General features: G+C 36.2%; 1 protein-coding gene across 4 annotated transcripts in view; it reads left to right on the top strand.

The window, feature by feature from the left end:
* Positions 1–23,271, top strand: part of mahj (LisH and WD40 domain-containing protein mahjong) — a 139,980-nt gene that overhangs the window by 75,914 nt on the left and 40,795 nt on the right. For all 4 annotated transcript variants that reach the window (XM_081766003.1, XM_081766005.1, XM_081766002.1 and 1 more), the window contains exons 16-21: positions 1,701–1,846; positions 3,441–3,653; positions 5,255–5,442; positions 9,636–9,851; positions 14,065–14,269; positions 20,816–20,887. In XM_081766003.1, the coding sequence (XP_081622129.1) occupies positions 1,701–1,846; positions 3,441–3,653; positions 5,255–5,442; positions 9,636–9,851; positions 14,065–14,269; positions 20,816–20,887 (1,040 nt within the window). The remainder of the gene's footprint in view (positions 1–1,700; positions 1,847–3,440; positions 3,654–5,254; positions 5,443–9,635; positions 9,852–14,064; positions 14,270–20,815; positions 20,888–23,271) is intronic.

Below are 23,271 nucleotides of genomic sequence, written 5' to 3'. Positions count from 1 at the left end.
TATTCTTTTCGTGAAATTTAAGAGATAGATTTTGTGGGAAAGACAAGAAAGACGATCAGGGGACGTGTTTATACCATACCGAGATGTATGCATTACATAGGAGTGGATTCACCCGCCTTTTAAGCTACAAATGCTTTATCTGGATAGAAAACAACCAATCTTGCCATTTCGCAAACTAGAACCAATGCATATATCGAAAATGTAGTATCAGGCGTTCAAGTTAATCGTCCTATGATAAATGTGAAGCTTGATGATGTGATTTCCCGCATGATAATTTTCTGACACTGACCTGATGAATGCTTTGAATAGTGGCAGCTTTGAACAATAGATCTTCAATATATTGCTTTTAATTGTAAAAATGAACGTTTTCTTGTTTCAAAATATGTACAGTTATATGCAGAAATGGGTATATATATCCTTCTGTCAATAACTGCCAAAATAATTTAATCAACTGGAATAAAATTGTCAGTATGATACAAAGAATTACATTCTCTGTACGCCAAAGAAAACTGTGCGTTCGAGTTTCCGCTTGTGACTGAACATGACAAAAGTACAGGGTGTTACAAAATGAATATCCGGGTTTTAAGGCTTTGAAGTATTTAATACAATTAACTTACAATTATAAATAATACATCAAATGAAAAAACTACTCAAGTTTGTACGCACGCATGCGCAGTTTCCTCTGTTTCCTCATTGATAACCTCTGTTTGTCGTTCGAAAACGCTAATAGCAGAGATGGCGACTAGCGAACAAAGCTTTTTGTGTTTTACATTGTGCAAAGACTGAATCTGTAGTTACAATGTAAACGTCTGTGTGGAGAATTTTAAGGAGACGCTTACAACTTCGTCCTTATTGTTTGCAGTTGCTACAAGCTCTAAAGCCCACAGATTACGGTTTACGTACCAACTTTGCAAATGAAATGTTGCTGCATGACGATTAAGATTTTCTGTATCGTATCGTCTTCAGTGATGTATCGACATTTCATCTAAGTGGCAATGTTCGCATCTGGGGTTCAGCAAATCCCCACGAGATGATCAGTTGGAACGAGACACCCCTAAATTGAATGTGTTCAATTCCATATCCCGGCGGAAAGTTTATGGGCCTTAATTGCCTATCGACTCGATGTGTGCCGTGTGACGAAGGTGCTCACATTGAACACTTGTTCTTTTATTTGATGTATTAATTACAATTGTACGCTAAATGTAATAAATACTACAAAGCCTTAAATCCCCAACCTTCATTTTGAAACACCCTGTATTTAACAAATTTCTCAAAACTTATTTAAAGACATTTTTCAAGAACTGTACTGTCCATGGTATGCATTATTATTATTATTATTATTATTATTATTATTATTATTATTATTATTATGAAAATATTAGGGTGACGAACTATAATATTCAAAGACTGTGAAATATTCTCTATAATTAATACTGAATGTATCGGAATTTCAAACATCCAATACGTTAAATTTGGAACTATAATTTCCTATAAAACGTAAGAAATTTTGGTTTACATTATCTAATTTACTAAGTTGCGACATGCTCCTGTAATCACCTTAGATTTTTCGTATGTAAAATCTTTCTCGATCCTTGTAATAGGATGAGAACATATATCTCACAGGTGCGCGTGCTGAAATCAAAATATAATGTAAAATATTAATGATGATACGTTGCAATGTATTTTTTCTTTCTTTTCAGTGTTAATGAGGGATCCAATCCTTCAGGACAAGAGACAAGAACATGTTAAATTTCAAAAGTATGCGTTAGAATTGATGGAACGCGTATCGGGAAAAACAAAGCCAAACGTCAGCGAATTCGATGTATCATTAGCAAATATTCATAGGGTGAGTATCGTAGAGAAATTGATACACTTCAATCAGAGAAAGAGAGAGATTGATCTGTAGATATTAGCATGAACTTTTAATAACACTTTATGTGCAAATTTAAATTGTTAAAAGTCTGTGATTTGCTTCATGTCTTCTCATTTTCTCTTTCATTTGACAAATCATTTTTTGTAATAAATGTATTTAAAAAAAAGTACTTAACCGCATAAGAAAGCGGGTATTTCCATGCAGAATTTCTTGTATTTCGAATAGTCGATATTAAAGCATTAAAACAGCATGGGCATACACTCGTGCTGGCAACTTGAACTGTGTATTGTGAACTCTTAAAATTCGAAATTTATCAAATTTTTGTTGTCACTAAATACTGGTAGGTAAAGTTACCAGAAACTTTTCATCGTACATTGATAGACTGGAATAAAAACCTTATTTTGTCAAGAGCTCCTTCGTGGCTAAGCGTTTAGAGTACGCGCCTTTTGCGTGAGAGACCCGGGTTCAATTCTCGGCGAGAGCGCATGTGGATCGGAGTGCACGTTAATTAGTAGGTCCTGCCTCATATTGCCTTGCTGCTGAAAGGGACGTTAAACTCAAAATCAACTCAACGTTATTTTGTCAAAACAAAAGAATCCACCAACGAGAGTATTCTGGACAGAAATTGTCGGAATATTATCACCGTTCATCATTATTAACAATACTAGAAGAGAAACAAACAGCTTAAAAATAAAATAAAATAAAAACTGTGTGATAGCAGAATTCAATTATTGAATAAGTTGACCAGTTGATATGTTAACCTCCCCGCCTTTTTCTTCGTGGCACGTGATTCTAATGGTTGTCGCAATAAGTGGCTTTCTTTAGTTGTAGAGACATAAAACAATAATTGAGAAATTGGAACGTTGTTTTTCTTTAGTTGAAGAATCTATCTAAATTTGTTGGACTCTAAATTTCTATTAACAAATTATTCTGTATTTTAAAACTATTATAATGTGTGTGAATCTCATCTATAATAAATATTAAGTGTTGGAAATATATATCAGTTGTTGCCTATATTTTTCTCAAATATCGTATATTTCTGAATCCATGATATTTTTTTTTCCCTCAATTTCGTGCCCACAAATATGGGATTGTCTTGTTTACGCGAGTTGTGACTTTTTCTTTACTGAACAAAATCACGAGTTTCCATTAAGCTCTAACTTCACCCCGCTTTAGCATTGAACTTTCGCGGATTCAGTAGATCTTACCATGAAAAAAACTAACGGCAGTCTGTCTGTAGCGTAGTTTTACAGTAAGTTCTGAAAATATATTCAGTATATACTGTAGATGTAGATTTTTAAAAATCCTTGGTTATATAAATTGGGGTGGGAAGTAGTGTTGGATTCAGAAATGTGCAGTATATAGAAACCCTGCAAAAATATGTCCTCTTTGAGCTTTGTACTCTTAGTAGGAATCAAACTTCAGCCTTCCAAACAAAAGACTTGCTTAAGAGCCTAGTGGGAGCTCTATTGTGTGTATGAACTGCAATATATATGAAGTTGGTTTGGAGAATATTAAAATAGTGGTAGTTACTGTTTCTTAATGTCACCTTTTCTTTATTTTTCAGGCGAATGTTGTAGCACAAACAAGGATCCAGTATAACGAGAAACAGCTGTTGCAACTGATTCATCAGTACTTGCTGAGCAAAAATCTGACTGAATCAGCTGCTCTTCTTCAGCGGGAGGCAGGCCTCCCGGGTGTTCCCTTGAAACAAGGGACCAGCTCTAACTTCCCTCCGATTTGTTATAAAGCTTCTTCCACGCCACCTGTCACTGCCAGGGTAGGTACAACTTCTTTTAGTATGCATCGATATAGTGTCAGTTACCTTATTTATGCGATTCTAAGACACATTTTTTTCCACTCCAAAATTAAGGTGCGTCTTAGATTTGAGTTAAGCAAATTTAGACTAGATTAGATGGAGTTTTGCCAAAAATTGCTAATCCCGTTAGTCACGATTCTGTAAAGAATGTGTATTTTGTGTGTACGAACGTAAGTACCAAGCGGATGGACATGAATATACCGTAAATTCCAGCAGTAAGTTCAATGTTTCTCTATTTTCTCATAATGTTATTTGTTTTCCCATGTTTATTATTATTATTATTTTCATTCTTTAAAATCAATGCAGATAGGTTTTTTCATTTTCGCTAAGGGTGCGTCTTACATTTGAGTGTCTTAGATTCGCATAAATACGGCATGTTGGTTTTTCTTTTTGGTGTTCTTGTTCATTTTGGACCGATTGATTTAAAGCATGAGTGGCCATCCTTTTTAGGTTTGAGAGCTAGGGCTACTTTTCATTTCAGGAATCACTGGCGATCTACTTACCTTAATATAAACCCTATATTAAGATAAGTAGTCTATATTGTTGTAGTAGCATGCCATTCTGGCGCATTCCAAAGCAAAAAATATTTTGGAATATCTATGTTAATTGTTTTTATTATTATTCCACTTCCCATTCACTGATAGTAGTAAGTCCTTGATGTTTCTTGATGCCTCCTGGAAGACTCACTGTGACTAAAAACCTACAAAACTGGTGAGAGTTCACTGCGAGAACGCTAACCAGCAGATAAATGTGTTGTAACATCTGTGCACTGTATCGACGCCAGCTCGACTGCTTCTGGCACAACTAATCTGCACATAATTTTCTCCCAGTATTTATAGTCACATTGAATCGAGTCTTACGATTGTGAACTTTCGAGATGCGTCAACGTTGTCATCTGCAAACCATACTAGAACGGCAGTGTAACACCTGGAAGAAGAGATAGCATATGAATTAATAATGTTACTTTGAAGAAAAAAAAAAAAAAAACTTAGAAGCAGACTGCTATAAAAGTCCTTTGCATTTAAATATCCTAATGTTCATAAGCTTTCCGAATTCCAGTGAAGTCGATCAAAAGCATCCTATATTCTACGAACTCTTTGGGTATCTGAAGTACTCAATAGATTATAGGCTGTCATTGCAATATGGCCAACTTCCGAAAAACCTTGATTTTGTGTTGCCTGAAGTAGGGTTACTTAGATTTCATGTTGCTTATGTTCATTTTTTCGTATAGTGGATGGTTAGTACTCGGTCCTGCATTCCATTCTTGGCAGAGGGAGTATTTAATGTGTAGCTCGTCCGATTGTAACGAAAAAAAAAAAATGGTATATTTATATTCATTTTCGTACATTTAGTGTAAAAGGACATTCACTTGTGATTTTGAGTGATCACTAAATGTAGACATAAGTATTGCACATTATTGATGATTTTCAGCTAGTGAGTTGCGAACCACTACTGCGGAAAATGAAGGGTTCGCTCTACTGTTTATTACTATGTAACCTATCAAAGTGTGTTCTCTATATATATATATTTCGTTACAGCTTACATACTTTATTGTTTTTCAGCCAAGAGTAATGTCGGTGCCAACGTTCTCTCACTCTCCAGGCCCTTCCCAACATAGGAATATGGTAACACCACCTTCACATCATTCACATCTTCCTTCAAATCGAACGCCCAACTCCTCCAGTAGCAGTAATACGAGTTTAATCAACTCGTCAGGAACTGTTTTTCCTCTCAGGGTTAACCTTAACAAGTAAGTGCACTTCCATGTTATTGACTTATATATGTACTGTATGTATGTATATGTATGATTAGAAGAAAAGAAATTCCGTAATAACAGCAATAGAAAATGAATTACCTGAAAATAGTGAGAAACATAATCATAATACTAAAAGTATACACTGTAAGCTCTTTCACTAAAACAATTCATCAGACAAATAAGGTAGTTGGGAGAATGAATGTTCGTAAGAACAATTGAAATAAATAAATGAAAAACTGTAAATTGATACACACACCACAATGAATGTACGGCTGAAATATCTTTTACTTATTTTAACCATTTCACCCATCTTAAGAGGCCTTGTCACTTTACAAGAACTTGTAGCTGTCATAAAAAAAAAAAAAAAAAAAAAAATCTTGAAACCTAATCTTTCTATTTACTGTGTACATATTACAACTTCTTGAAAACAAGAAAGGTATTTTCACCTATGCAGTACTGCTCTGGTGGACAAACAGTGAACCTCCTCATTAAAAACGTGTATTTTGGCGCACTCCCCCTCCCTGTCCAAAAGAATTCGTTGTTTCGGAAGCGGCGAAACTGGTTTTTCCTTTGTCAGCGGAAGGGCGAAGGCAGGTAGCAAGCAAGACGCCCCAGAAAGTTGCACGCTGTTCAACTTGCAAGATGGAAAAAATGTTTTATGACCCTTTCAAGACTATGTGTACATGATGAAATACGGTAAAAAAATTTTTTTATTATTTATTTTTTTTAATGCAGCTACAAGTTTTTCTAACGTGGCAACCCCTTTTAATCAAATATTTCGTTATATATATATATATATATATAACAAAGCACAAAAAAATCTTAGGTACTGCTAAATACTCACGCGTTTAATCAATAGTTCCAAATGTAATACTACCTTAAGAATAATTTGTAAACGTATTATTTGATTTACCGTGTCAAATATTTAATTTACTATTAACTGTACTGTTTCGGTGTTCCTTGAGGCCTTTCTCAGCACATTTTACTACTGCCCGAAAGTTCATCAACCATGACGAGACCTGGAAACACAAACGAGAGGGAAAAAAAAGCACTAAGCTAGTTAGTGCTACTTCGTAATAAATTAGCTAAGTACTTCATAATATATTATAAACATTTATGTTTGGAATAACACTTTTCTCTCACTCCAGTCATAGCTTGGTAGGCAACATGGGAATTTTAAAACTTTTCTCTCCCTTGGGAGAGCTGTTTTTTATACTTTGATAACTGCATCTCCTCTTCGTAACTGCATCTAGATATTCTATTCTCCTCTTCCTGGTTTTTCTTCTGCCTTCCCCTTTATCAAAACGGTGATCCAATCAGGGTACCGAATAAGATGGCCAAGCATGCTGTTTCTTCTTTTTTCTATTATTGTGATGATCTGTCGTCCTTCATTAGCTTCCTTTAGTAATCTTCATTCCTTTTCCTTTCGGTCCATGATATGTGGAGCATTCTGCGTCAATATCACATTTCAGATACTTCTAGTTTGGATATTTCAGCTTTTCTTAATGTCCACGTGTCTGATCCGTAAAGCGCCACGCTCCATACCAGGGTCTTAATAAATCATTTACGAACATCCAACGACACATTTCTTGATGTGAGTAGTCCTCTTTTCCTATTGAATGCTTGTTTAGCGTGCGCTATTCTGGAGCGTAACGTCTTCGATTTTCTCTCCCTCTGCGTTTGCCCTTTCCTGTCCTGCTCTTATGCACTTATCACTTTGGTTTTCTTCTTATTTAATCTTCGTTTTGTATGTTTTTTCCAGGTGATCGTTCAAGTTTGAAAGTGGTTTCACTATAACAACACACTAGTTAAAGAATTGTACTCATCGAAATTTAATATATAATTAATGTTTAACACAGATTTATGATTGTAACACCTTTACAAAGTGCCTGTAAGAAGTGAGCAAAATTTTTACAAATTAGCACAAAATTATACAAGTCTTCTGCGTAAGTTTTTCATTGCAAAATCACTAATTAACGACAATCATGCACTTAATTTTGGTAGAAAAATTGGGTTTGATTGTTTCCATAATACTGTAATTAGTGAAGTCATTTTCATGGTAATTCGAACAATGTTTTCTTAAAATTTAGCGTCATGTTGTATGCTTTCGAATAAAAGGAGGATATTTTTGTGTAATATGGATGTTTTAAGTTTTATGATGCTGAAATTACTATTTTAAAGTTCGTTTAATTCATGTGGAACTTTAAGAAAGATTATGTATAATCACGACGTAAATCATTTTAAATACACTGATATTATAATGATTTTCAACTTATCGAAAATTATCTTTATATGAATCAAAATGTAGGCTACTTAATCATTTAAGCTATTTTTCAGTTACTAACTTTCATAATTTAATTTAAATTTTCAGCATTTGTGTGTGGCTGTTGTAAACTCAGTTCATTTACGAATTCTCTCCGCTTATCGGATTTATCAGAATGCATCTTACATGTTATTGTGTTAAGAATAAATAGGACATTAATTACTCTTAGAACTAATCCTCTACCCCGTACATAGGTAGTTAATATAATCAATAATTTCGAGGGCATGTAGAAAAGCAATATATTTTATGAGTATAGAACAAACGCATGTGCACTACTAGAACTTTAATCTACAAAACACATTATTATTATTATTATTATTATTATTATTATTATTATTATTATTATTATTATTATTATTATTATTATTATTATTATTATTAAGTAGTAATAATAATTCCCCTGGCGAATAACACATCTCTGCCAACGTGTTACTAGTCTTATAATACCGTTACTGTACTTTTACAGTCTCTATTAAGGTCCTATAAAGTTCTCTGTTAAGATGTTCCTTACGTTGTAGAAAGAGATCTGATGGAGCCAGATCTGGACCATATACAAGATGAAATATGACAGTGAAACAAAGGAACTGACTCTTTTCAATTGTCATTGCACTTGTGTGAGGGCAACCATTGTGGTACTGACGTCGAATCCGTGCCTTCAGTTATGTGAAAATGTTGCGGAACTGCTCAGTTTTGATGATAGTGCCCTTAGGCAACAGGAGTATACTATGAACGTCCGAGAAGGCTGTCAGCATCCCTGCCACAGCATTTTTTCCTGCTGAGGCCACAGCATTGAACTTTTTTGGCAGACGATATTCCGTATAAACAAAAATGGTGTACCCGAGCTTTATCATCTGTGGCAATGTTGTTGAAAAACTCATCACCTTTATGTTCATAGCGCTGAAATAACTCCTTGCAAATGTCCATTCTGTTCTGTTCCATAGGAGTCAACTTTTACGGCACCCACCGTACACATTTTCTGGTATCCTAGATCTGCTAATATTGCCTGCATTTACTCTCCTGATACGCCGCCTTCATATCAAGCTCTGCCTGTGTGAAGCGCTGGTTCTCTCGAGTCATGTGATTCATGGGTTGCGATGCGTGACCTTTCACTTCATTGCTTATTAACCAAGGCAAGGAATTTTCTGTACGTGCACGAACAGCCCAACGTCTTACCGAATGTCTACATAGTTCTCCCCGCAGACAGCTGTTATTCTTCGATGCATGCTAATGGGAATACACTTTCAATGGTGAGAAATTCAATCATCGAACATTGCTTCAACTGCACCGATATAATAATGTTGCGTGCCACCATGTTTCTTGCTGTAGCTATTGAACCCTAATGGGGACCAGTTTGAATGCAACCTATCAAGAGAAAAGCATGATTGATACATTGCAATGGTACTCACAATCAAATAGTGGAATACTAGAAAACAAGTAGGAGACAATACTTTTCAGCATGGCCTCATGATTACAATTATATATGACATGACATAAACCAACTAGAGTTGAGATCTGCTGCAACCTGTACAAGAAATGTGTGGTGAAGAAAAGAAAAGAAGAAAAAAAAAACTGATTGAGCACAACTTACGACACGCTGTCTTTTCTTTTCTTCTTGAATATATGCCGAAAGACCAGTCATTAAGAGAGAAGTTTTAAATAAAATTTAGTAATAATTTGGCTTGCGAGTAGCAAGTGTTTGGCGTATTATTATTATATAATTTGATATAAGAAAATACCAATTTGATGTAATTGTGAGGTTTAGATCATGTAGACGTAAGCTTAATATTTTCTTAAAACCGTATTCTTCACTCAAGTATTTCAATTCTATTGCAAGGTCTTACAATTCTTTGTTTTGTATTGACAGGAAATCGGAGAAGTCCCAACCGTCGACGAGTGTTCGAAGTTTACAAAAGCAGTTGTCTTTCGACCAAACCTCAACGCCACCAGTAATGAAAGGGACGCAGGAAAGTCGATCAGAATCTCGCGTCACTTTAGATTCAATCATTACAGAGTACCTCATGAACCAACACGCTTTGTGTAAAAACCCTATGGTTACGTGTCCACAGTTCAACCTTTTTGTGTAAGTATACTTTTTTTTCATTTACCTTAATACTTAGTTAAAGCTTGTGTTTTAATCTTTTGAATGTGAGCTGATTTTAAGAAATAGCAATCATTTGACATCTTACTTCTCTGGAATGAATTACATGCCATTGCGAAGATTACTGTAATACTTCCGAACAAAATAGTACATATGTCCTTTTATGGCGATGTATAATTTTCGTAGTGGGAACCCCTGCATGGCCGGTCCCAAGTCCATGCTGAGAAAGAGAAAGGAGACTCAAATCGTAAAGCACTAGCTACCTGTCGAACACTTAAGATTGAGTACACACACGCTAGCTTGAGATAATCAAAACATCGCCTTCTATGCTCGGCTCTTGCGCATAGAGTCCGAGTCGACAAGCGATAGGTAGTGGTGGTGATGGAATCCCCTACTGGAGGAGGCAAGGAGTCAGAAGAAGCTGTCAGTCTTCTAAATAGGTCAGTGACACGGACCATTGGGATCGGGAGTTTGTGTGGTACCTCGCTATGGTGTTTTAGTAGTCAGTGAGGCAGGTGATCGACGACCTACCGGAGGGAAGCGATTGATGCCCCTAAATAGGAATATCTGCCTGGTGCAGACGGTCTACATTACCTATTGGAACCGGTAATGTACTGTATACCTCTTCCGTAAAGTGAGATATGCAGGAGTTGAAATCCTGTCATCCCTACCGCGGGGACGGAAGCCTTCGAGATACCTCCCAAATGGGCGACTAAGGTGTGCCCTTGGGTCTGAGAGGTGGTTGGACGCCTGCGCAGTATCTCCTGGCGCTATTTGAACGACATGGAGGTAGACAGAGCCAGGATTCGAACCCCTCTCATCTCCCTCGAGTTAGCCTGGGGATCCTGGATTGAATTGGACTCTCCCGGGCTGTAGTCATACCATGTGGTTCGGTAATGTGGGGCTGCACTCTTCAGCTTGTCTTATAACGCTTGGATGTCATCTCTGCATAAGATGGTAGATCTCCATTCGTTAGAGGAACCGGTGATCATAAGGACTGAGCAATAAACGATACTGGGGAAGAAATGCTTTGCAGGGTTTTTAGTATTACTTGTAAACACTGCATGCATATACATGCCTAGTGCGTAGAAATAACGGACTAGCCACAGCTGGTCTTACAAGATCACCCTCGATGTCGACCATATGAATGAAGTAAACACTCTTATTACTCTTCCTAGCAGTTTAGTAAACAGATCACCAGTAATTTCTGAAATGGAAAGTAGCCTTCAAACCTAAAAAGACTCTCCACTTCTGATATATAAGCAAGAGATGCAAATAAAACTGCAAAGATACTTACCGAAGCTACCATTCTCTAGCTTAACGTAACTAGGTGCAGCAAGAAAATTCTCAATGTGTATTGTTGAATATATGTGGAAAAATGGAAATTTACCTCCAAAACAGAAGCGACTGTTAAGATGAAACTTTTTGACGTTAGTTTTCAAACACTATTAAGAGATTTTCATTTATCTGAGCTTCATTTATTTCCTCTTACAAGAAAATGATATACTTGTTTCCTTTTCCTCCTTTATTACTTTGACTTTACTGAAAGAAAAATGAAAAGTGAATTTTTTTGAAACAAACTGAAAAGCTACTTTTTATATAAATAATAAAGCTTCCATTATATGGAGTCATTCTTTTGGTTTTCCGTATTTTAAATAAGCATTTTATTGCAAAAGTTCATGTACTTTAATTTCTGCCAGTAAGCACGTGTGTCTTGCTGAAATCAGTGTATGTTAGGTTAAGGATTTTAGGGAATGTGCTGATGTTCATCACGGTTTTGAAGCTATGGTGATGTAGTATATAAACATTTATTCATGTGACGTTAATGTTAGTTTATTTCTGAAAATGTAGTAACTGAGCACCCACTTTTGCTAATTTCTTATAACTTGTGCGTTTTGGCTAATTTGTGTAGGTAATCGTACTCATACCGAATTTCCCTTCTAGAATTAATTTTTATATTCAATTACGTTTAATTTTGGGGGCTGCGGTGGCTCAGTGGTAGAGCGTTCACCTCTGGTGCATGGGATCCCCGGTTCGATCCCAGCTCGCGCCAAGTGAACTTTGTGGTAGACAAAGACTGTGTGTGTGTGGGTTTCCTCGGGGTTCTTCCGTTTCCTCCCATTTTATTCATTCCACCATTTCATTCATTTCTAATCACCGTCTCCTTTAGCCTAGCCGGCATAATCGTGGGACGTAAAACTCTAAAAGATTACATTTTTAAAATTTGATTTGTAACTAAAAATTACTGATGCCAAATTACTGCCTTTTAGTGCCGTATTTTGAACGGTACTTTCTATAACACAGATAAAGTTCGGCACATTTTTGTCAAGATAAATAACCATACCCGTTTTATGCCCTATGTTTATTATTCTGATAATTACTGGAATTATTTCAGCATCTAGTTATGGTGCTATCAGTCATGCACTTAACTGAAGAACCCATGGGCGCCATTTTTACAACACCCGATATATAAAATTTATAGTGGTGTGCGCTATTTCTGTTTAGACGTAATTCAGCTTCTATGAAACTTGATTCTACGAAAAAAATGACCTTTTTATGTAGAATTTTATAAACTACAATTTTCCTCGGAAATTGATAATTTTCGGGATAATTGCAAAACATTAGAATTCCCCTTCCTTTTTTAGGGAATCTTTTAGTTTCTTCCCCAATCTTGTTCATACAAGATCTCCAGTGTATGTTACTTCACAGAATATAGCTGAGCGACGAAAGAGGTTAGAAGCCCCGCAGGGCTCGTTGTTTTCTACCTTTATCACAATTTAGACAAAAACAAGGTACTCTGTTCTGGAGCCATGAAACGAGTTGGGGGGAGATTCTCAATTTCATCCGGTTTTTATTCCCCAAAATAAGAAAAAAACACGGCTCAAATCAAGAATACTTTCTAGGATGTGTTGAGGACACCAAAATAAAGATTTCCACAAAAATCCAGCTTATTTGGAATTTTATCGAAGTTAGTTAATTTTATAGGGCTATCAGTTATAGCCAAACTACAAGTGGGTATAAAATGTGATTAAGAGAAGCAATAGAGATAAACTTAAGGACTAGGATAGAGAAAAAGACTTGAAGGTAAATGAAGTTTGAAACTTTTTACCACAATAAGAAAGGTGAAGATAAATAAATTTTAAATAACCGGTCAATATTATAAACTAGTTGAATATACCCATGCTTCGCATGGGAGCTGTATTTGGAAGTCAACATCTGTGGGAGTATCACCATTGTTTTCAGCGACCGCGAAAACTATGGATTTGATACTAATATTGGTCATTTTGGATTACTTTTATATGTCGGTTTCCCCCCCCCCTTCCGGTGACCCCCGGCCCGGAGCCGAATAGTGTGAATTTGGAAGTTAATGTGATCGGAGTTTCACCATTGATTTCAGCGACCGCGAAAACTATGAATTCGACACTAATATCGGTCATTTTCTACTACTTTTACATATTCCGGTAAACGCCCCCCTGAGACCCCCTGGTTCAAATTTTGACAAAAACGTTTAACTCTGGTCTGGAGCCTAGACCAAGGTATTCGTGACTAAAATTTGGTAACTCTCGGTCAAATTGTCTGGATCCCAAGCCGGTTCCGGTAAACGCCCCCCCCCCTGAGACCCCCCTGGTTCGAAATTTAACAAAAGGGCTTTGTCTTTATCTGGGGCATGGGCCAAGGTACCCCTGACCAAAATTTGGTAACTCTCGGTCCACTCGTCTGGTCCCCAGGCCGCACACAGACAGACAGACAAACAGACAAACACACAAAAAATATATTTTATTTATATTAGATTTTAATTAAAGCTGCAACAATATTTGGTTGTTAACTATGGAAAAATAAAACTATAGCAACGTAACAAAATTATACGAAAGCTGTTATAGAGCAGTTGTCTAAATTAGTAAAACTTTGATAATAAAGGCCGTCAGATTGCCTTTGAAACGTTAGTTCGAATAAAATGAAGCACGAAAGGAGTATCGAAAGTTATTTATTGGATGTTGTTTGTTGTTTTTTTGTGTTGATGTCTCTCTTTGACATTGAGATTTTGTGGTACATAGACTTAGTTTTATTAATACATAGAATTCTACCGAGAATCTCAAAATTGCTTTAATAATAATAATAATAATAATAATAATAATAATAATAATAATAATAATAATAATAATAAAACGAAATTATAGAACATTTTCTTTTTCAGTCCTCATAAATGTCCCGATCCTAAAGCTAAAAATTCTGCGCCTACAAACTTTGCAACCAGGATTTCTCACCGCCCTATTCTTCCACCCTATGGAGGCCCTGTAGGAGGTAGATTGGACCGGAGACTGATCCACAGCAGATTCCGTCCAGTGCGAACTTTTAGACCAGGGGAGGATGATGGATTCTTCACATGCTGCGAATTTTTGGTAAGTACATTTTAATGATCTGGTGTTGGGTTACGTGTGCGAGAAACAGCTACTTTATCTATGTTGTGTATCAAAAGCTAAGGCCATGGGCCAACTCTGTTATGAATAAAGAAATGAAAAATGGAAGTAGAGGGAAGCTGTTGGAAATTGGTGTTCTTCAATCTAAAATGATGGAATTTTCCCACTTACACTGATAAAGTGCCATATGTTAAATGAAAAAGTACCTTTTCCCGATATCTTGACTCTCTTTCCATTGTTTTTCGTATATTTACTTGTAATGGAGTTGGCTTATGGCCGCGGACCTTTAACGTATTCGGTACAAAAGGTTGCTGAGAAATAAGGTACACTTACGTTGATCTAAAGCAGGGCCAAAAATTTCAAAGTCAGACGCACTCGCCAATCCAAAAATGATGGTTGACAGTATCTCTCACGTACAAATTATGAGAGGTACATACTAAAAGACTTCAAAAGTTCGTTAGTGTATGCCTTGGTCAATGCTACGTCTAAATTAAGATTCATGATTTTAAATAATATAAAAATACAGATCTGTTGGAGTTGGCAAACCCACTACCATTGCTTATATTTAGGTCAGGTATCAGAGGAGGAAATTTGAAGCACTAGCTAAATTTTCTACTTAAATCAGCCTTACCTTATTGAAATCTGTTCTGAAACTTATCACTGCTACTAATGCTAAAATACTAAGTTGCTTCCAAACTACGTGCTCTTCTTCGTCGTCGTCTTCTACAACAACAACGTGTCGATCAGTCACGAAATTTAGTTTTGGGGGGGTCACGATTTTATATATATATATATATATATATATGAAAATTTTGTTCTATGAAACGTCAAAATTCACCGCCAAAAATGTCTATAGTCGTCTTTAGACACTACCAAATCGCAAGCAAAGCATGCTTCTATCGCATGCATGAAAATTCGATCTAATTCGCTCTGGAGAATGTTACGAAAAAGTCACGAAATGTCATTTTGGAATTTTAGTAGATACCCTGTACTCCTCCTCCTCCTCCTAAAATACTTCCCTACAGGGTACTTACCTTGAATCTCCGATGTGTACTCGAACAGGAGCTCTTCTTGCTGCTGAACACTGCTTTCTTTATCTTTCTAAGAAAGGAAACCGTTATTGAATTGTTACTGAATTTCATGTTATTTAATCTGGTATTGTATCTTAAAACATATTTCTAAAATACATTGATCCAATACTTGATTTGACATTCTTGTGAAAGAATAGAATTATTTGTTATATAATTTTAAAACCATAGTTTTTTTTTTTTTTTTTTTTGTGTGTGTGTGTGTTTGTGTGTGTTAGCTGTGCTTGTGATTCACTGATGCTAAATTCGAATCCAAATTACTCAAGGTTAATTGCTCACCGTGTATTGTGATACCAAGATGTTCTTATCCAAGAACCAGCAAACCGACGTTTTTTGCGAACGTAATCGCGAATGGCGGCACTGGACGTTGTTTCAGTTTCTGGTAAGCTACTTCGCGTGCCAATAACAGATGTCAGAATAAATGTGAAGTGCAGTATATAAAACATACTTCCCAGCCATTATATTGATGGTTGAGAAAGGCTTCTGTTACAGAAAATGGCGACATCCAGCGCTTGAGAAAGAATATTGCGTAATAACCAGAAATGAAATAGGTCTATAAAAATTTCGCCAAGAAGTAACACGTCTTGGATGCCCACGACGTTTAAATTGGGTGATATTTTTGTTATAAGAGGATTAGATTTTCGTCTACGATAAACAACTATTCATTATAGATTTATGCTTTTACTCTTCAAAACAAATTTTCCAGACGCTAATAAAGATAAAAACATCCACGTTAATTTTACTGCAAATCTAGCTACTTACTTGGGTTTACCAGCATCCAAAAATATTCTGGTAGATATTTTAATGAATCGTTTATTCCTCCTATTAAAAGGTCCCAGAGGTTTTGGATTAACAAAATAATCGTTTTGGAATTATCTGAATTAATTATGGTAGGTGTCTTCCGTACAACTTGCAATAAAACATTTGACAAGCGAAAAAAATTTACGGTGGGCGTCCAATAAGTTATCTACCTAAACAGGAAGAAATGCAGATAGGCTTACCTGGTCATCACTGTTTTTCGATGTAGTCCCCATGGAGGTCTATGCACCGTTGCCACTTTGTGGTCAGCAAAGAAATCCCAGAGAGAAAATAGTGTTTGTCATAGCCTGGAAACCACTGGGAAACAGCTTGTTGGGCCTCATTGTTCGACGAAAAACATTGCACCCGCAGGTGTTTCTTCAGGTTTCGAAAAAGGAAATAGTCACTAAGGGCCATGTCCGGACTGTAGGGAGGATGATTTAACACTTAGAAAACACATTTAGCAATGGCAGCCTGAACCTTCCGTGCCGTCACACAAACATTCGCTATGCGTTGTGCCTCGACGGACCTCAAATTGTGCAGCGGGGTACCCAAAGTAATCTTGGCGGTGTGTCAAGCGTCATTATGCTTCGCTCCTCCCATCCTGTGTCTTATTGGACATCCCTCGTAATCTGTTCAAACCGGTTTAACATCATACTTGTTAGTCTTCCTACTTTAACAATACTCGTGCTTTCACCAAAGCGTATGCAGCTCTAAACATATAATTAACAAACAGAATCACAAAATGAAAAATATAATGAAAATATTGACTAATTAACATTAAATTAATATAGAATATAATGTTCTACTTGCCAGACGTTGCACTTGGTTAAAACAAAAGGATGCCACCATAGGTGTAGGAAAGTCAAAATGAAAGGTAGTTGTGCTTAATATACACAAGTTCTGCCCTTTGGGTTAAATGAAGCAACACAAGTGCATAAGTAATTATTTATATGACCATTTAATCTACTACTGAGAATAGTTCTTTACCTACCTTCATAATCCAAAGCCTCAAAGATATGTAAGAAACTAGCAAATTAGAAAGAACTTTCTATTTGTTCGGCGAAGGTGAAAGCAAAACATTTTGTTCTGATTAAAAAATTGTAATTTTCGTTTTCCAGTAAAGTTGTCATCATATTGAAAGAATACCATGTTTAATGTCTACGTAAATTTCACCTCGACGCACTACATAAAACTTATTGTTTGAATACATAACTTGAAATAGATTACATTTTATAGTACGACAATATTTCACTTCTACAATTATTTTTAGCCATTGCACACAATTTAGAGGAGCCCGTTACAAGAATTTGATCTTCTAATTCATTATGTTTTACATATGTTAATGCTATTCTAGTGCTTACCTTTCCATATTCCGTTGTGTAAAAAGGGAACCAGAACAAGGTTTCGAAAGATCGATGCATTTGAAGGATTTGAAGATATGTATTCAAACAATAATAAAACAAAGTTTATCGGTTAATTCACAAAATGATTACATTAAATTTCGTATCCATGTTTGTAGTATATTGTTGCGAATAAGGAAATTTATCAATTGTTTGAAAACTCAATTATTGTAATTTTATTATATTTATTTACTTATTTTTTGCGTACTTGTTTTGTAAAGATATATCATAAAGGAAATATTCCAAGCTGATAAAAGTTCTTGTTTACAAAAATCGCATATATTAATAACAGTTTCTATTTAGCACTTAACAAATACTGACTTGTACTGTGTTGAAATAATATGCATTCCTATACTTAAACTCTTCAGATATTTCCATACTTACTTGTTTTAAACCAGTTTTCGTGATAGTTTTGCTTTGATAGTGACTGCCATATGCCCTGACGAATTATAGGAAACATTTCTTCAGTCCATATAATTTGTTTTTTTAACTTCACAGATGAACTTATTAGTAAAAATTAAATAAGCCTTTTTTCAGTTTTTTGGAGATATTTTGTCAAAGGCGTGGACACGTTGAAAACAAGTTCATGCACTTCAGAATGAACGAATTGCACTTAAAAACAGCAAAAGGTGTACACTTCACTCATCAGTAATTGAGGAGGGGGGGGGGGATATCAAAGGCATATTACTTGCGAATGTAACTATACGTGTTGTTCAGTCGCCAGTAAAGATAAGTACCACTGTACACAGGTCGAATCTACGGTTCAGAGGGTTAGTTATATTTGATGAGTTATATCAATGTTATTGCTTGCACCATTTTCTGCTAATCAATTTTTCGTTGTCATTTCGAGGTTCCTTATATAGAGTGTCTCAGAAGTCTCCTAGCATAGGGTAATTGTTATTATCCGAGTTACATCAAAATGTAAGAGGAAAAACAGTCTCCAAATTTGATGTTTTCAATCTAAAGTGAAGAATTTTTTTGTTTTAAATCGGACGAGCCGTTTGGGCTGTACACTCTTTATGCGCCCAATGTTAACTGAAAATGCAACGTTGCTATTTACCGGGGGGTGGATAAATTTTGTAAGTGTATGGTGAATGGAGGCAATTTTGAAATGGGGGCTAGTCATCGACACGTTAGCGTAAAAGACAGTAACTTCATTGACTTATTGTGGGTCCAGGTAAGTGGCAACGTTGCATTTTCATTTAACAGTGGGGGCAGAAAGTGTGTACAGCCCAAACGGCTAGTCCGATTTAAAAAAATTCTTTCACTTTAGATTGAAAACATCATATTTGGAGACGGTTTTCCCTCTTACTTTTTGTCATAACTCTAATAACAGTAGTTACCCATGTCAGGGGACTTTTGAGACACCCTGTATATACATTCGCATATATAGTATGTTTAAAAATTCGTTGCCAGACTCCGGAGGTAATTCCTCACATCAAATAAAAGTAAAAAAATTTAATAGACATAGGGCGAAAAACGCATTTCAGAGTTATAAATCACGGAAAATGCGAAACGCCCTGGTTTGAAAACTATGGGATCAAATGGTTCAAGGAATTAGGATGCGCTTTATATAAAAATTAATGTTTTACAGTTTCCCGGTGCCGACGAAGCTAATTGCGTAATGGAAGTTGGGGTACGAGAATACACTCTTAAGCATTAATCGAGCATTCGTTTTGCCGATCTCGGGTATTGTAAAACATCAATATTTATATTTAGATAAAGCAAATGCTAGTTCCTTTGTAATTCTTTAAGCCGCTTACGATAAGTCGAGTCAGGATGTTATAAAGCGTGATATTTTGCATTTTCGGCAGTTTAAAACTGAAAGGAGTCATTTATTGATTCGTGTTTATTTGATATAAAGGTGCATCCAGACTTGTAAGTAATGGCCATAACAACAGATACACTTTGATACGTATGCGACCAATTTAACTACGGTCGCTCAGCACATAAAACAGTAAGAAATTATGTTAACGATGTTCTTTGCGTCTGTATTTCGAGTGGAGTGGTCTTCCCGTTACATCAAAGGAATGGTACCTGTTACGACATGTGCTAGTCTGAACGCTTTTTACACAGATACGCGTAACATCAGTCCGCATACAAACAGTCGTTTTGGTGTCCAGCCATGGAGTGGTTACGAGAAGAATCGCTTGTGTTGATCAGTTATCAACAGAGAAGTATTGTGTGGAGTAACAGCGATCCTGATCATTACAATCGACAATTCTTATATTGTCCGTTTACAGACTAAAATTTTCGAAGTTAAACAGTAAACTATATCCACTGTAGATTACCGATTCACAAACACTTACTTTATCCACCATCGCCGTGTTTCGATTCATTTTAATACATGATCAGTAAAAATGTAGCTAGCAACAGCCAACTCCACAGAAGACATTGTCTCTACTGAACTACGAAAAAAACTCTACGGATGGAAAACGTGGTATGTTACGTGTTACAGTACGGGTTGACAGTTTATACACTTTATAGATCCAGATAACATAGTAGAACATCGTTAACGTCATGTCGCACAAGTTAACGTTGTTCTGTACGGAGATTTGTTACAATTTTTGATGAAGCTTAAGTAGTGATCTCCCGGAGTTTGGTCATCGAATTTCTAAACATACTGTATATACACTCGAATTATGATACATAAGAAATCCTGAAGTGGGAGCGGAAAATAAGGTACACACCTGAAAATAGCCAAAGGAACCACACAGTAAAACAAGGTAAACTACAAGAGCTTTCTGCTAATGTTTCATCAAATAAGATTAGTAAATATAAAAAGAGAGAAAGAGACAAAAAGAAAGAAATGAAGTCTTGAGGTGAATACAATGTTGGAATCTTTACTTTTTGTTTAGTATACTTACGGTCTAGCTGATGTGGTCCATGGGTAGTGTAAGAGAGAGACTCCACATTTACATAATGTCACATTGAGTAGGCGATGTGGCCATTGCATCCCATAAATCCCAGTTAACTCAGAGGCTGATGGCCGATAATAAAACGAGAAAATAAATTCCACACTCCATCGTGTTTGATCCTTCATCATCTAGTTTATGTAGATGTCTTATCAGCAACACCACTGCTGCGACCCTGATGAATAAATACCATTATGTATTGTAGTTTCTTCTAGCAATTTATGTTGAACAATTTCTTTTTAAAATATGTATAAATTTAGATATTTCTAATAAGCTTTAAAGAAAGTTTAACTAAATCCAGTCGTTTTCTTTCTTTTCTTTCAGCCGAATGATCAATTTTTAATGATGGGAACATATCAGGGTGAAGTTAAACTTTTTAATTTAACAAGCGGAGCGGTAAGTAGTATTCTTTAAGCAATATTTATTCACATTCCTATAAGTATTAAACATTCCCACTGATATACAAACATTTGTATTAAATATTTACATATTATCTATGTAGGATATGTAACGTTCATATTTAATTAGGTATATGATCATGGTAAGTATCTTGTTATTTGCTTCTTTCTCAACTATTGTTGCTCCTAATACAAGGTGTGATCAAAAATACGTTATTTATTTATTTATTTTTAAAGGAGCAAATGCTGATACTACAACCATTTGATGTAATTTGTCCGATAGCCTGATTCGTTGAAACATGCAGCGTCAAGTTCGAACATGTTCTGATTTGTCAGTCAGCGTCCAGAGCCGCTAGTGTGAGGTTGTGTTTACCGTGTCTGTCGCGCATCATAGATTTCGAACATCGCGTGAACATTATTTAGTTCTCTTTCAAGTTGCAAACAAGTGCCAAATAAACTCATGAAATGTTGAAATTGGTGTATGGCGATAATGCTGTAACACTGAAGACTGTTTGCAAGGGGTATGGATGATTTATAAGCGGAAGTGAGTCGGTAGAAGACGAGCAACATTCGAGACGTCCATTAACCTCAAAAACAGCAGAAAACATGCAAAAAGTGGCAAAAATTGTTCATTTCAACAGGCGAATAACTATTCAAGAGCTTAGCTAAGAACTTAGCATCTCGTACAGGTCCGTGCAAAGCATTTTAATCGATACTTTGCAAATGAGATGAATGAGTGCAAAATTTGTTCCCAGACTTATGAGTGATGAAGAGAAGGAAAATCGTGTGTCAGTTTGCACGGAGTTGAAGGATCGTCTTCATTCAGATCCGGACTTCATGTCCAAAATTGTAACGAAATGGAAGTCGGGTCTGTGGGTGTGATCTTGAGACGAAAATTCAATGGAGAATCAGTGGATCTCCTTGCCCTAAAAAATAGGCACATCAGTCAAAATCGAATATCACTCATGCTTTTTTTTTTTCGATAGTGAGAGCATAAGGCGATCAAAGTTCGTTCCAAAGGAACAACTGTAAACGCCAAATTTTACAAGGGCGTACTGCAACGTTTGCGAAACGATGTACGAATAAAGAGACCAGAAAAATGAGCCAGTGGCTTCCTCCTTCATCACGACAACGCGCAGTGCCACAGCTGGCTTTTGATTGGCGACCTTTTGGCCGGGAGGAGTGTTCTTGTCTGTCCACATCCACATTACTCACCAGATTTAGCACCATGCGACTTGTGGCTCTTCCTAAAAATTAAAACCGTGTATAAAAGAAAACGTTTTGACACATTCCTGACATTGAGAGGGCCACGACAGAGCAGCTGAACGCCCTTCCAGAAATGCTTCCAGTCATGGATTCAACGTTGGGATAAGTTCATTGCTAATAAAGAACAGTACTTTGAAGGAAATTAAGACAAATTCCATATAAGCTTATTACTCTGTTTCTAATAAAATTATTTCCCGTATTTTCTTTTATCATACCTCGTACATGTACAAAGCGGACTATGTATCGTGATATGCACTATGTATCGTGATACCTCGTGCTTTTGTAAATTTTAAATTAATAGGTGAAAAACGCTGAAATTTCGTACCATCCCATTATCGACAGATGGGGGCCGTGTCCGATATACTTTCCAATATAACCAGATTGACAGTGTTCCAAATCAACATAGTTATATTTTTCATATGGTAGTGCGTTAGGCTATTACAACTTTCTACATGTTAAAACTTGTAATTCTACGCTTATTCTTCAGTGTAACAAACTAAGGACACTGTAGTATCTAAACAACCACAAATATCAAATTTTGGAAGTGTCTACAATAGTAGTAGCGTCAGTGAGACTGATGTGGCAGTGCACATTGGAAGTGCATTATTGTTAAACATCTGATATGACGAAATTCTAATAAATATACATGAAGTTTCAAGGGATTAAAAAATCAACTTCTTTCAAAAGATTGTGTTTCGAAAAACTAATTATTAAACTTACATTCAATTACGTAGGTGGTTTCAATACCATTTGAGATGGTTTCAATACAGACGAAGATCTTAATGACATTTGTAGCAATTTAATATTTCAAACCGGGGCCGCGGTGGCTCAGTGGTAGAGCGTTCACCTCTGGTGCTTGGGGTCCCGGGTTCGATCCCAGCCCCCGCCAAGTGAACTTTGTGGTGGACAAACACCATGTGCGTGGGTTTTCTCGGGGTTCTCCCGTTTCCACCCACTTTCTTCATTCCACCACTTCATTCATTACTCATCATCACCGTCTCCTTTAGTCTAACCGGCATAATCGTGGGACGTAAAACTGAAATATTTCATTTCATTTTAATATTTCAAACCGCTCCATAGATATGGTGAACACTGGTATAGTTTTCAATACCGCTT

This window comes from Thermobia domestica, chromosome 7 (genome assembly GCF_964235325.1).
Source record: "Thermobia domestica chromosome 7, izTheDome1.hap1.1, whole genome shotgun sequence".
In the NCBI taxonomy this organism is placed as follows: domain Eukaryota; kingdom Metazoa; phylum Arthropoda; class Insecta; order Zygentoma; family Lepismatidae; genus Thermobia; species Thermobia domestica.
This window is presented reverse-complemented; position numbering and strand designations above follow the sequence as displayed.